Source organism: Octopus bimaculoides, chromosome 25 (genome assembly GCF_046866305.1).
Source record: "Octopus bimaculoides isolate indiv1 chromosome 25, ASM4686630v1, whole genome shotgun sequence".
Lineage (NCBI taxonomy): Eukaryota > Metazoa > Mollusca > Cephalopoda > Octopoda > Octopodidae > Octopus > Octopus bimaculoides.
The window spans coordinates 8,591,843-8,607,536 of NC_142952.1; the positions used below are offsets into that span (position 1 = coordinate 8,591,843).

The 15,694-nt window shown below is 35.5% G+C and overlaps 2 protein-coding genes across 6 annotated transcripts; both read right to left on the reverse strand.

Annotated features, from left to right (window-relative positions):
• Window positions 1-25: 25 nt before the first annotated feature.
• Window positions 26-14,268, reverse strand: LOC106883448 (uncharacterized). 5 transcript variants are annotated; one of them, XM_052976475.2, is made up of 3 exons: window positions 14,232-14,268; window positions 11,859-11,960; window positions 26-3,588 (listed from the first exon to the last, which is right to left on the reverse strand). In XM_052976475.2, exon 3 carries the CDS (start codon window positions 3,143-3,145, stop codon window positions 575-577), a length of 2,571 nt encoding a protein of 856 aa, XP_052832435.2. In that variant the 5' UTR covers window positions 3,146-3,588; window positions 11,859-11,960; window positions 14,232-14,268; the 3' UTR covers window positions 26-574. The 5 variants fall into 5 exon arrangements, with proteins under 5 accessions (XP_052832435.2, XP_052832439.2, XP_052832438.2 ...); XM_052976479.2 differs by lacking the exons at window positions 11,859-11,960; window positions 14,232-14,268 and adding an exon at window positions 6,210-7,285; XM_052976478.2 differs by lacking the exons at window positions 11,859-11,960; window positions 14,232-14,268 and adding an exon at window positions 5,942-7,285.
• On the reverse strand, window positions 7,406-11,757 carry LOC149131080 (uncharacterized). The gene has a single exon (XM_089341949.1). It carries the CDS (start codon window positions 11,637-11,639, stop codon window positions 9,696-9,698), a length of 1,944 nt encoding a protein of 647 aa, XP_089198075.1. The 5' UTR covers window positions 11,640-11,757; the 3' UTR covers window positions 7,406-9,695.
• Window positions 14,269-15,694: the final 1,426 nt, after the last annotated feature.

Here is a 15,694-nt window from a genome sequence, read left to right on the forward strand (position 1 = left end):
AAGAGGAATAAAAGAAAAGATTATAAACCGTCAGTAAAAGCATTCAAATGGTACTGCATGAGAGTGGGGCTCAAGCAGCCATTTCATCTTCATTTATTATATTAACATTTTTCTCACTTTCATTAGTTTTTGTGTTTTTGTCCCCATTGTGGTGTTCTGTCTGTCCCCCACCCCTCTGTGTAAATGCCTGAGTGCTTAAATAAAGAAATTAGTTGACAGAGTTGATCATCCACATTGGTTACTGTGTTAGTTTAATATCGTAACTATGTTTGGATTAATATGGAGTGCATTCTGTGTGAGCATATTAATTCTGCAAATATCCATTTGGGTAATACTACACTTATGCCCAATGTGCACAACTTAAGGTCATAACAGTTTTTGATAGCTGGCTGCTCTACCAATTATGTACTGGATGTATTTTATTGTGGAATTAGCAAAAGAGAGTCTGTTATGTTGCTGGCAACATTAGCGTGCTGATGTTTCTGTTCATATACCACTCACTTCAAACAGTTCATGTTTCTTAGCAGGAAAGTCCTTCGTTACAAAGAAAGATTTTTCACAGATATCAGTGATATTATTTTCCTTTGGAATGAATCTTTTTGTGTCTTGTCAAATCACTATTTTGAGAAAACGATTTACCACATATTTCACAGCGATGTGGTTTTCTTCCCGTATGAATGTATTTGTGAGTAGTTAAATTACTACTTCCAGAGAATGATTTACCACATATATTACACTGATATGGTTTTTCTCCTGTATGCATGCGTTTGTGCTTAGTTACATCACTATTTTGGAAAAATGATTTACCACAAATATCACATTCATATGGTTTATCTCCTGTATGAATACGTCTGTGACTGGTTAAATGAGCTGTTTGAGAGAATGTTTTACCACAAATGTCACACTCATACGGTTTGTCGCCTGTATGAATACGTTTATGACTAGTTAAATGACCTGTCTGAGAGAATGATTTTCCACAGATATCACAATGATATGGTTTCTCTCCAGTATGAGTGTATTTGTGCTTTGTTAAATGACATCTTTCAGAGAACGATTCACCACAGATATTACAGTGATATGGCTTCTCACCTGTATGAATTCGCATGTGCCTAGTTAGGCCATACCTTTGAGAGAAGGATTTACCACAGACACTACAATGATATGGCCTTTCTCCTGTGTGAATACGCTTGTGAGCAGTTAATGCTCTTCCAGCAGTGAATGATTTACCACAGGTTGTACAGTGATATGGTTTCTCCCCCCTATGGGAATGTTTGTGAGTATTTAAAGAACGTGCTCGAGAGAATGACTTACCACAGATATCACAGTGATATGATTTCTCTCCTGTATGAATGCGTTTCTTGTGTATTGTCAAGTAACTACTTTGCGAGAATGATTTACCACAAGTATCACAGTGATATGGTTTTTCCCCTGTATGAATACGTTTGTGAACTGTTAATGTACCTCTATAACTGAATGATTTACCACAAGTATCACAGTGATACGGCTTCTCTCCTGTATGAACACGTTTGTGAACAGTCACTGCACTTCCATCAGCAAAAGACTTGCCGCAAATGTCGCAATGATATGGTTTCTCTCCTGTGTGTATGTGTTTGTGCTTAGTTAATGCACTTCCATCAGTAAATGATTTACCACAGATATCACAATGATATGGTTTCTCTCCTGTATGTATATATCTATGTTCATTTAACTTACTTCTTGCAGAGAATGACTTACCACAGATATCACAGTGATATGGCTTTTCCCCTGTATGAATACGTTTGTGAAGAGTTAATGTACCTCCGTAAGTGAATGATTTACCACAGACATCACAATGATATGGCTTCTCTCCTGAATGTATGTGTTTGTGCCTAGTTAACACACCTCCATCAGTGAAGGACTTACCACAGATATCACAATGATATGGTTTTTCACCTGTATGAATACGTCTGTGACTGGTTAAGCGTATTTTTCCAGAGCATGATTTTCCACAGATATCACACTGATACGAATTTTCTCCAGTATGAATGCGTTTGTGATTGATTAGGGTACGAATTACAGAGAATGATTTTGCACATATGTCACAGTGATATGGCTTCACACCTGAATGAATACGTCTGTGGTGCATAATCAAGTAGGTTCTTTGAGAGAATGATTTACCACAGATATCACAGTGGTAAGTTTTGCCTCCTGTATGAATACGTTTGTGAACAGTTAATGTACTTCCATCAGTGAACGACTTACCACATACATCACATTGATATGGCTTCTCTCCTGTATGAATACGTATATGAGCAGTTAGGGCACTTCCCTTAGTGAACGATTTACCACAGATACCACAGTGATATGGTTTCTCTTTTGCATGAACACCTCTTTTGTGTACATTCAAGTGACTTGTTCTAGAGAAAGATTTACCACAAATATCGCAGTGATACGGTTTTTCCCCAGTATGAACACGCTTATGAACAGTTAACGAGCACCCATACGTGAATGATTTACCACAGACATCACATTGATATGGTTTCTCTCCTGAGTGAATGAGTTTGTGTTTGTTTAAGGTATTTCCATCAGCATATGATTTGCCACAGACATCACAGTGATATGGTTTCTCCCCAGTATGAATACGTTTGTGAGAAGTGAAATGAACTTTTTGAAAGAACGATTTCCCACAGATATCACAGTGATACGACTTCTCTCCTGTATGAATGTATTTGTGTTTCGTTAAATTACCCCTTTCAGAGAATGACTCACCACAAATATTACACTGATATGGTTTCTCTCCTGTGTGAATACGTATGTGACTAGTTAGGCCATCACTTCGAGAGAATGATTTGCCACAGATATCACAATGATATGGTTTTTCCCCAGTATGAATACGCCTGTGACCAGCTAAGTGACCTCTTACAGAGAATGATTTTCCACAGATATCACATTCATATGGTTTTTCTCCAGTGTGAATGCGTTTGTGAATAGTCAAGGTATGTATTCGTGAGAACGATTTACCACAGGTCTCACAGTTATGTGGTTTCTCCCCTGTGTGAACACGTTTATGTTTAGTAAGGCTACTTTTTAGAGAGAATGTTTTTTGACAGATATTACAGGGATATAATGATTTTACTGCTTCCTTTGGCAATTCTTCAGAATTCATTTTTCTGAATTTTTTTTTTTTCTCACACAACAAATATGGTATTTCATCTGTCTTTACATTCTGAGTTCAAATTCCACCAAGATCAACTTTGCCTTTTATCCTTTCAGGGTCAATAAATTAAGTACCAGTTGTGTACTGGGGTCGATCTAATTGACTGGACTCTCCCCAAAAATTTCGGGCCTTGTGCCTAGAGTAGAAAAGAATATTTCCAGAGTAGCAAACTCATTAGTAAATCTGTCCAAATTTAATTGGAATGCAAAACCATCTCATAAACTTTTTAGAGAATAAAGAGAAATGTCTCGCTCAGAAGAACCAACTCTCAGTAACTCAAAGATAAATTCATAGAAACTGTGTGTTGAAACTCTTCTGTATAACATCTTCCTTTTGTTGTAATGACGATATATATTGATGATGTATCTTTCATGGCAATGTCATCTGGTATTCTGAAACGACAGAGAAATAGTTTAAGATACTGAAGATGATTAAAAAGAAGAGATTCTACAGAAAAATTTTCCTACAATTCTATATTGATAAACTATAAACTTTTACCTCAACAACTGAACTTTACATTTTAATTTGTTATTCAAGTTACACCATACAAAGTTGTGTGACGTTTACATATTTACAAACTATAAATACACCTTCAGATTGTGTAACATTACATATATTACAATAAACACTAGCAATTATGCACTAATCAGGACATCTTCATATTCAGTAATGTTCTCAGAGTTTGAAACGGAACCCTTTATCAAATCTACAGGAGTGTATTGATCTCATTTCATTGTCCATACCAGAAATATTCTCCTTACTAATTATTATTCTACTTGTGATGCCATTACTTTGTTACACTTCTACCAAATTATATGTATCTAGACATACTGAGGGATTGAACTGACCACAACAGCATAAACTATTACACTTAACAATTGACATTCAATCTATGCTTATATTCACTATACCAAAATTTACAGTATAGGCGACACTAACATTTTCTCTTTCTAGAAACATCTCTTGTCATTGTTACATAATCCCTGATCAATCTTACTAAGCACACCAGTGACCAATACATTCCAGCCATGAAACTGTCATTCTTCCCTGTGACATTAGAATGGAAAAAAAATGTCCTGTCTTATTTCTAACATGGTCACATGGAGGACACTTTTTTAATACCCAATACATTTTTTCATTCTAATGGTGTTGTTTTTTTCTTTGCGGATTATTACTCTATTACTCTATATTTCTTTTGTTTCTTGGCTCCGGTGAGGCGTCTCAGAACATTCACGATGTGAACGTTCCGAGCCCCCTCCTCACCCACCCACCCATTCGCGAACGCGCATTTTTTTCTTCATATTCGTTCCCAGCAAGTTGTTTTACACCTATTAGAATAATTTTTTTTTTAATTTTGTTACCGGGTCAAACGCTTTAGTTGGACCAAAGAAACAATATGGATGATTGAAGGGCGGTGGTAAAGAGTACGCCCACCACCCGTTTTCGGCGTAACCCTAACCCTAAACGCCGAAAACGGATGGTGTGCGTATTCTTTACATTTGCCGAATGAACGGATAAATGGAAGAAACATTATTTCGAAAAATTATTTCTTAAAAAAAAGGTAACCTAACCAATAACCGTATACATTTTTGGGGAAAAAAATCCTGTCCCTAAAATGTCTATGGTAGATAATTCTCTACAGGAAATACATATTTAGTCACAGACAGGAGAGAACTTGTATCAATGATGTATGCGGGGAAATCATTCCACTTGCTTTAACAGTTTTTCTTAACTTCATCGATCGTTGAGAGTTTTAAGAAAATATATTTAATGCGGAATCTTTCTTTCAACGGCCTTGTATTCAAGACCATTCTTGAAACAAAACAGGCGACATTAATATACAAACAAAACATCTATTACACTATTTTTCTTTTGTTTCTTGGCTCCGGTGAGGCGTCTCGGAACATTCAGGATGTGAATCTTCCGAGGATTCTCCCCCCCCCCTTCGCGAGCGCGCGTTTTTTTCTTCATATTCGTTCCCAGCAAGTTGTTTTACACCTATTAGAATAATTTATTATTTTTATTTCCCACCGGGTCAAACCCTTTAGTTTGACCCAAAACATGTAGCATATCGTAATATCCATTCACCTCCTTTCTTCTCTTCTAAGTTTTCACACTTACATATTTTTTTTTACATAATTACTACAGCATCCAAGTGAAACACAATTCTACTATTTATATACATTATTACAACATTAAAGAAACGTTGATCAACTTACTGTTTTCCGGAAGAAATCATTTCATTGTTAGATTAAGGTTTACAAATGGTTTAACAACTTAATGCGACATCAACATTTATAGAGCTTAATATATTCCTGTTTTGTCAGACAGTGAAACTGACTGTAGCCGCAGTTTCGATACGTAATATTTAGAAGGATATATTTAAGATAAAATATTTATGTTATTGACACATTTTGTTAGATTTAGAATATCAAAAGGATATTATTCGGTAGAAGAAATTCATTAAAAATTTTAATCATTTATTCAGATATAAAAACAAAGTCACTACGATCAAGAAAGACTAAACAATTAAAAGTAAAATTAAATTAATTACAGTTATAAATCCACACATAGGACCACCTTTCGTTGTACACATTAAAGAATCCTCCTCATTACACATATTATATATGGGATACTAAAATTACACGAACAAAACAATCACCGTAGTCCCATAATATCTCAAATATATGCACCTGCACATTCAATCGCGAAACAAAAAAGCAAGTATTATCAGAATATACGCACCTGATAAACGTAATATTCGTATAAGATCACCTGACGATTTTTTTCAGATTTTTGTAGAAAGTAATACAAACTATATCTCCGCATAGGTTATCTGCTAATGTCCCGCTGGCAGAAACTAGAAATCGTATTAGCGAAAGTATATAAACTCCCCCAAAATAAAGCCAGCCGCGATATCGTTTACTTTTTACTTGTTTCAGTCATTAGACTACGGCAGAATTTTAGTCGAATGAATCGACACCATTATTTACTTTTTAAGCCTGGTACTTACTCTATTAGTCACTTCAGTCGAATCGCTATGTTGTTGTTGGCACTCCGTCGCTTACGACGTCGAGGGTTCCAGTTGATCCGATCAACAGAACAGCCTGCTCGTGAAATTAACGTGCAAATGGCTGAGCACTCCACAGACACGTGTACCCTTAACGTAGTTCTCGGGGATATTCAGCGTGACAAGGCTGGCCCCTTTTAATTACAGGCACAACAGAAACAGGAAGTAAGAGATGGTTGTGGTGGAAGAGTACAGCAGGGTTCGCCACCATCCCCTGCCGGAGCCTCGTGGAGCTTTAGGTGTTTTCGCTCAATAAACACTCACAAAGCAAGGTCTGGGAATCGAAACCGCGAGTCCGCTGCCCTAACCACTGGGCCATTGCGCCTCCACCGAATCGCTATGTAATGTAGATGTGTTTCTAAGTAGGTGAATTATTTGATAGAGGACCGTCCACTGATATCAATGTAGTTTCTCTCCTTTCTAAATACATTTGTGAGCAACCAATGCTTTTCAGCAAATGATGGACTTACCAGAGATATGGCTTCTCTCCTGAAAGAGTACATTTGTAAGATGTTAAAGTACTGTGATTTACAACAGATGTTGTAGTGATATGGTTTCTGTCCTGTATGAATGCGTTTATGCCTAGTGACATCACAATTTTAGAAGAATGGTTTACCACAGATCTAACAGCAAAGTGGTTTCTTTCTTGCATGAATATGTTTGACACTCAGTATACCCTTAGTAAAAGATTTACCACAGATATCAGTGATATGGTTTCTCTCCTACATGTATATGTTTCTGTACCTCCATAACTGAATAATTTACCAGATGTCACAGTGTATCCTGGACGTACACAGACTAGAACATCAATTGGTTGTTCACAACCTGAATACCTTTCATTACAAATCCACTCAATCAGAGCAGACCTGGGCTACACAGCTACCACTACTGTTTTGTGCTTTCTTGCTCTTATGGCAGTAATAAAAATCCCTGTAAATGATTATTTATATTTTTTAGGCCAAGGGCTCTATAATGAAACAATTGGTAGAAAAGTGAACTCTCTTGAGATGTTAAGAGATGAAATTTAACTCCGGTCAACTTTAAATTTGATCAACTGAAGATCAATAAAGCAAATACCAACCAAGAACTAATATTACACAAACCCTCAAAAAAAAAAAAAAAAATTTCAATGCATTTGCTAATGTTATGGATATTTATTTATTTACAGAAACTAATTGCAGCAAAAAATTAAGTTAGTACCTAAACTTTTACTGCAACATTCCTACATCAATATTCTCACACAAAAGAACAAATACTTCCTTAACACTTTGACCTCAAACATTTTTGACTACTACAAACATATTATATATTATTTCTTCCTTTACAAATCCCAGTTTATTGATGATGATCTTGACACACTAAAATTACACATCAAGATCAGGCTTGCATCTTTTGTTTCCACTTTTCCCATATCCCTTACATTCTATTTTCACACCACCATATAACATTGCAGTTCAGTGTATTTTATACTTGATGAAAGTATACTCTTGTTACTTACCTGATTTTCCCTCACTATATTCTTATTCTGGTTACAATGCTTTCAGACCTCTTTCTTCCATTGCAGACTACAGGATAGTTACAGAAACTATCAACTACTTGTATAAAACCTTCTGAACATTACAACCAATTCATTTTACTAGTGCTTTGACTGCTAACTACTACTGTGCATATCACACAGTCTTTATTCACTTGTCAGCATATCCTTGATTGCACTACATTTATGCACAAACAGATTACACTGAATGGAATTCCTACCTCATAACCTAATAACACTACTATTTCCCTGATGGTATCAGAATGTTGTCTTCATTTCTATTTACTGAAACATTTCCATGAGAATTTGAAGCACAATTGATCTGAGATTTTGTTTCCACGTATGGAATTTCTTCTCTAAATTTTCCACAATCTCTGCTATAAGGAATAAGTCTGCAGCATAGGTGAGGTTTTAAATTCCTGATATAATTTCAAGAACTATAAAGAAGACAAGGTTGAGAACCAAGCCTTGATGGGTACCTAACTGAACCGTTAATTCCTCACACAACTCCTCACCAGCTCTTATTTTTCTACCTATGTCTCTCGCTATTTTATCCCCTATTTTCAACTCAGACATCACTATGAGCAAAGGCATGTCTACTGACCAAAATAATTTCTTCAGTCATATATCTAATGTTTTTTGTTCAATACTAGAGCAGATTAGACAGATGTTTTCCCTGTTAATCCTATATCTTCAAAGGCACAGAGCAACCAGTCAAAATGTTAAAATCATCAGTTTCAGGTTGTTGTTGTTGCCAACAGAAAAGAAGAGGAGGAGGAGAAGAAAACATCATTGAAGTGGTTTTGTTGTTAGTTTTATTGTTAGGGAATCGTGAAGTGTTCTGGGTGGCTTTGGATAGGAGATGTGGGTTGGTTGGTTGGAACTCCGTCACTTGTGACAACAAGGGTTCCAGTTGATCCGATCAACGGAACAGCCTGCTCGTGAAATTAACGTGCAAGTGGCTGAGTACTCCACAGACATGTGTACCCTTAACTTAGTTCTTGGGGATATTCAGCGTGACAGTGTGACAAGGCTGACCCTTTGAAATACAGGCACAACAGAAACAGGAAGAAAGAGTGAGAGAAAGTTGTGGTGAAAGAGTACAGCAGGGTTCGCCACCATCCCCTGCCGGAGCCTCGTGAGGCTGTAGGTGTTTTCGCTCAATAAACACTCACAACGCCCGGTCTGGGAATCAAAACCATGATCCTATGACCGTGAATCCGCTGCTCTAACCACTGGGCCATTGCGCCTCCACTATCCTAAACTACAAAATTCTCAAAACAGAGTTTTTCTTAAATTGTATTATACTGGATTAAAATGCATCATAACCTTTATTCATTTTGATTAAAATTTTTCTCAATTTCAGGTGGAATTTGAACTTGAAAGTTTCTGGAATAGTAGTCATATTTTTTTTCTCAATCAGAGCTGACTGGGGAGCTGTGTTAGCTCCATATTTTCAGCAATGTGCAAAACTCAGAATGAATCAATTTGCAAAGTATGAAATAAACCAAAATAAGTCATGTAAAATTTTTATCAAATGCAATAAAATACGAACAACAATCTGATCCATCTAAAATACAATTCATTTTCATAATCCCAAATCAATCAGTAATGAATCCAATGTAATGTAGTTAATGAATCAATAGTTATTACAACTACAGAACAAAAATAAAAAGGATCCAAGTACAAGATGAGTCAGGAATAAGATTTCACTTGTACATTCCCTTTTGGGGGGCATGGTTTCTTTAGCTGGCTGTCCTAACTATCACCATGAATTTCACAGTGCACTGGATGTATTTTGCTGTGGAGCCAGCAGTAGACAAGTTGCTATGTCCAAGACAAGATTAGAATTCTGTCTCCATTCATTTGCCTCCCATTTTACAGAGAGAATGTTTTTAAGTAGGTGAGTCATTTGTTACAGAGACTGATTTATCAGAGCCACCATTGGGATAAGGCTTTCCTTTGAAATGAATAAATTTGTGTTTAGTAAGGTCACCATTCCTAGAAAATGATTTTTCACAGATATCACACTGATATGGTTTCTCGCCTGTATGAATGTATTTATGAGTAGTTAAGGCATTACTAGCAGAGAATGACTTACCACAGATATTACAGTCATATGGTTTTTCTCTGGTATGGATGCGTTTGTGCTTAGTTACATCGCTATTTTGAAAGAAAGATTTACCACAAAACTCACATTGATATGGTTTCTCTCCTGTATGAATACGTCTATGAATTTTTAAATGACTTGTTTGAGAGAATGATTTACCACAGATATCACAATGGTATGGTCTTTCGCCTGTATGAATACGGTTGTGAATAGTTAAATAACATGTTTGAGAGAATGATTTACCACAGATATCACAGTGATATAGCTTCTCTGCGATGTCAGAGTGATATGGTTTCTCACCTGTATGGATACGTACATGCCTAGTTAGGTCATAACTGCGAGTGAATGATTTACCACAAACATCACAGCGAAATGGTTTCTCTCCTGTATGAGTGTGTTTATGATTAGTTAATTGGGTATTTTGACAGAATGATTTGCTACAGATATCACACTGATATGGCTTTTCCCCTGAATGAATACGTTTATGAGCAGTTAATGCATTTCCACGGGTGAATGATTTACTACAGATATCACAGTGAAATGGCTTTTCTCCAGTATGAATACGTTTATGAACAGTTAATGCACTTCCACTTGTATACGATTTTCCACAGATTTCACAATGATATAGCTTCTCACCAGTATGAGTGTATCTATGTCTTTTTAACTGACCTTTTTCAGAGAAAGATTTAGCACAGATATTACAGTGATACGGCTTTTCACCTGTATGAAAACGCATATGCCTAGTTAGGTCATAACGTCGAAAGAATGACTTACTACAGACACTACAGTGATAAGGTTTCTCTCCTGTATGAATACGTTTGTGAGCAGTTAAAGTACTTCCGTAATCAAATGACTTACCACAGATATCACAGTGATATGGTTTCTCTTTTGTATGAATGCGTCTGTTGTGTAGTGTTAAATGACTTGTGAGAGGGAAAGATTTACCACAGATATCACAGTGATATGGTTTTTCCCCAGAATGAATACGTTTGTGAATAGTTAATAAACTTGGATAAGTAAATGATTTACCACAAATATCACAATGATATGGCATCACTTTTGCGTGATTGCCTTTCTCTCCCATATGAATGCGTCTCTTGTGTATCGTTAACTGACTTGATTGAGAGAATGATTTACCACAAGTATCACAGTGATATGGTTTTTCCCCCGTGTGAATACGTCTGTGAACGATTAATGCACTTCCATCAGTGAATGACTTACCACAGATATCACACTGATATGGCTTCTCTCCAGTATGAATACGGTTATGAGAATTTAAGTGATATCTTTGAAAGAATGATTTTCCACAGATATCACAGTGATACGACTTCTTTCCTGTGTGAATGTATTTGTGTTTGGTTAATTTGTATGTTTCAGAGAATGATTCACCACAAACATTACACTGATATGGTTTTTCACCTGTATGAGTACGTATATGGCTAGTTAAGCTACTAGTGCGAGAGAATGCTTTACCGCAGATATTGCAATGATACGGTTTCTCACCTGTGTGAGTACGTATGTGATTTGTTAAGTTACTTCTTAAAGCAAATGATTTACCACAGATATCACAGTTGAATGGTTTTTCTCCTGTGTGAATACATTTGTGTGTAACAAGTTTACTTTTCAGAGAGAATGACTTTTTACAGATATCACACTGGTATGATGATTCCCCAATTCCTTTTGGTGATTCTTCAGGCAAATTCATTCTTCTGCAATATTTTTTTCTCATAAAAATATTTGGATTTTTCCTTTTTTTTTTTTTTTACCTTTTATTATTTACTCCTATGTTGATCAAAACTTTTCTAATGCAATATTTACATGAACTTTCATCTCTGTTGATTTCAGAAATGGATATCAAGGTTCTTTGTAAATCAGTCCAAATTCAACTGGAACACAAAATCATCTTGTACACACTCCAGACAACAAAGGAAAGAAACAGCACGCTCACAAGAAATACTTATCGGTTTTTCTGTGAAACATTTTTCTTTTGTCTTTAAAAGATTATATAGATATTGATGTTATGTCTTTAATGACAATGTCATCTGATATTCTGAAATGATAGAGAAATAGCATAAGATATAAATGTTAATTAAAAAATAGAGATTTTACAATAATTTTATTTAGCATGATAAACTATAAACTTTTACCTCAAGAATTGAACTTTACATTTGAATTTGTACTTAAAATTACATGATACAAAATTGTGTGTAGTTTACAAAGGTTAGGTGTTTCAGGAGGGGTGGGGAACTTCGGAAAATTCACCGGTGTCCACTTCAATTCGCCTTAACTTTCAAGAAAAGGGATATTTTTTAAAGAGATCCTTTACAAATATACCTCGGACTATGAAGATTCCGAGGACATAGGAATTTTGTGGGAAAATAAATTGGGGGTTACTTCTGAGAATCGTTCCTCACTCGGGGGTGTTTCGGAACAAGTCGTTCATATTTGTTTCATTTTCTCCGTTTTGTGCGTTTGTGCATCCATAGATTTTTACGCACACACACACATATGTAATTAAAAAAGTTCAAATGGGGAATTATTTCATTCAATATCATGTTTATTATAGAGATTATGCAACAAATTATATATTACACATCTATACTTAACTGTGCGTATATATTACTTATTTTTGCTTCTGCCTTTCTATTAGAACCGTTTACCTGGGAATTTACTTAAAGTGGAAAAAAATCGTATGCAACAGATGAGTCGTCTTAGGGGCTAATGCAGTTTCGCACCTCTCCTTGAAAAATGCAGAAACAAGACGACTTGTTCCGAAACACCCCTGAGTGGGGAACGGTTCTCAGAAATAACCCTCAATTGTTTTCCCCACAAATTCCTATGTCCTCGGAATCTAGAAAGCCCGAGTTATATTTGTAGAGAATTTCATTTAAAATATCCATTTTCTTGAAAGTTAAGACGAACTGAAGTGGACGCCGGTGAATTTTCCGAAATTCCCCACCCCATCCCTCCTAAAAGACTTTCCTCCAAAACTTTTGTATATTCGAAATCTACATGACAACACATATTCGAAGAAAATTTCATTAAAAAATATCCATTTTCCCGAAAGTTATGATCATCCAAAGTTGTGGTGGTGGGGAGCAGAAATCTGTAGTTATGCCCAAAATCCTTCCTTTGGCATCAGAAACAGAAACGAACACAAAATTAAAATATCTAGGTCAAATGAAAGAGGATCAGTTTAATAATGGTACATGATAAGAAATTAACGAAACTCGACTAGATGAAAAAGATTCAACATAAAATATGCTCTATAGCTTCTTCACGATCTTCTAGAATGGCCCTCCCCCGATATATTTAAGGGGAAGAGATTGAAATTAGTCATTACTCATTTTACCCCGTTTTAGACATTTGAAAATAATCAAATTAGACATTAGTGTGAGAAAAATTGACTTAGAATCCAACAGAGAAAAGAATATTAATTATTAAACACCAAAAATTATCCATATATTTTTATTAGCAAACTCAATTACAAAATCGGATTGAGGAAAAATTTCTTGAAAAAAAAAAAAAGTACCTGTTACCTAACTGTTTCGGACACTGAACTTTGCTGACCAACTTTTTTTACTCCTAAAGGTGATGCAACAGTACAAAATGACGATGCAATATTTACAATGTATTGATTTCAAATAGACAGGGAGAAAATAACGAGCAATCAGAAGTAACTCATTTTACTCCAGTTAATAATTTTGCCCCCCTCACCACCACCCTACAAAGGAAATATTGCACGTATGCAAATGAAAGTAGCAAATGTGTCAAAGATTACCTACCGTTCAATTTCATTTCTATTCTTGTAAGTTAATTTCTAGAGGATCTTTTCAAAAGCAGAGATCAATATTTCAGTTTGGTAGGATTGATTATCTTCTACATGAAAATCAGGACATGAAAATAATTTTACCGAAGTCACTGCTTAGCGCTTCTGTGCTCTTAAAGGAAATTTTTTTTTTTCTTACCATTGTCGTACGTTTTCAAATTTATATAATTACTGTATCTGAAAGGGTGCAGGTAGAATGGGAGGGGTGCTTAAAACTGGGATGGGGAGAAGGAATTAAAATTTTGAAAACGTGCTTTTTTTTTGCAAAATCGTAATCTTCTATATCGAAAACCTAGGAATCCGAAAAATGTTTCGACAAAACAAAACTGGAAGTGGGAGCAGTGCTTACTCTTTACTTCTGTCGCTGAAAGTAACATCTTTTCTCATTTATGTTTGCATTTCAGTATGATTATTTATTACCTTATCCTCCAAGTAAAACACAATTATTTACATACATTATTACAGCCTTAAAATAAACGTTTATGAACTTACCGTTTTCAGACGTAAACAGTGAATCAGTGCATTGAACGTTTCCACTAAACTATCAAAGTAAATATCTGATAGTTAGAACGCGATTTACCAATGTTTCATTAGCTTAATTCTATGGTGACATTCAAGGAATTCCTAATTAGTACAACCATAAAATACTAAAATATCACAATGAACAAGCGAAGCTGACTTTATGTCACCAACCGCATTTTCGATCTCTTATAAACTAATGTCCCCTTGGAGATGGCGTGAGCTGACAAGGAGACAGTGGGTGATACTGGTGAAGATGTGATTAGCCTTCGAAATAAATTATTGAAACCATTTATAATGCTTACATTTCAAAAGTATTTTTAAGAAAATTTTTTTTTTTTATCGCCAGCACTTGAATGTGATGTTTGTGTGAAGAAACACTGATAACAAACGACTGGACAATTTTAGTTTCGGTTTCGTGAAAATTACTTTTTCTCCGTTGAAGGAAGATGCCCACCAACAAAAGTTTGACAACGACCGCTTTAAACAATTATAACCATTCCTTGTTTTTGATAAACATATTCCCCATGTATGTATTATATTGTGTGTATACACACACACACACACATTCTGTCTGGTTATAATTTTCATTTATGTATTATTATAGGTATGTAACAAGATTTTAAAATTGTATATTTTGTCTGTGTGCTGAAGCAAATAATTAACTCATTGCAACACGTGTGTATATATAAAGACATAAAAATATGAAAAGTGTTTTCTGCCTATTTCTTTACACAATGTGGTTTGGACTCTGCATTTTAGCTTAGCTTTTGAAGTGACGATTGTGTTCATATTATAGTAAGATGTAAGAGTTTAACACAGAACTGTCTATTGAACCCAAACCTTGTGCTGCCATGCTGTACATGATAACACATCACCATCATTTAATATCTGTTTTCCATGCCGGCTTCAGTTGGATGGTGTGACTAAACTGGATCATGTTCCAGTCTGATTTGACTTGGTTTCTACAGCTGGATGCCCTTCCTAATGCCAAAGTAATACATCTGTCATTATAGATAAACTAGAATGTTATTGATTATATGACTGGTAACTTTGGAAGTATATTTGTGACACCATGGGGCTAGATGTGGCAGTTTACTCTTATTTAAGTATTTCTCCAATATTTATTTCCCAAGAAAGCACAAATTTATGCAATTCAACAATTTAAACTCAAGCGTTTTTATTACTGCAAACGTATCTTATATCTTATTCCTTCATTTCTAAATACTGGTTCACTGATGATGATGATCATTATCATCATCATCACCACCACCTCACACGCCTATTTCCTTGGGTTGTACAAGTCCTTTTCAACAGTGTCTTATCATTTATTGTATTTTACAAAAGAAACACATCCTGGGATCAGCTTTCATCATACCTGCCTTGGTCTTCCTTTCCCACAAGGATTTCCTGACACTTGTACATCCCATCTGTCA

What these genes read in the sequence shown, in the direction of transcription:
- LOC106883448 (XM_052976475.2), bottom strand. Translation starts at nt 3,145, where the DNA reads ATGAATTCTGAAGAATTGCCAAAGGAAGCAGTAAAATCATTATATCCC.
- LOC149131080 (XM_089341949.1), bottom strand. Translation starts at nt 11,639, where the DNA reads ATGAGAAAAAAATATTGCAGAAGAATGAATTTGCCTGAAGAATCACCA.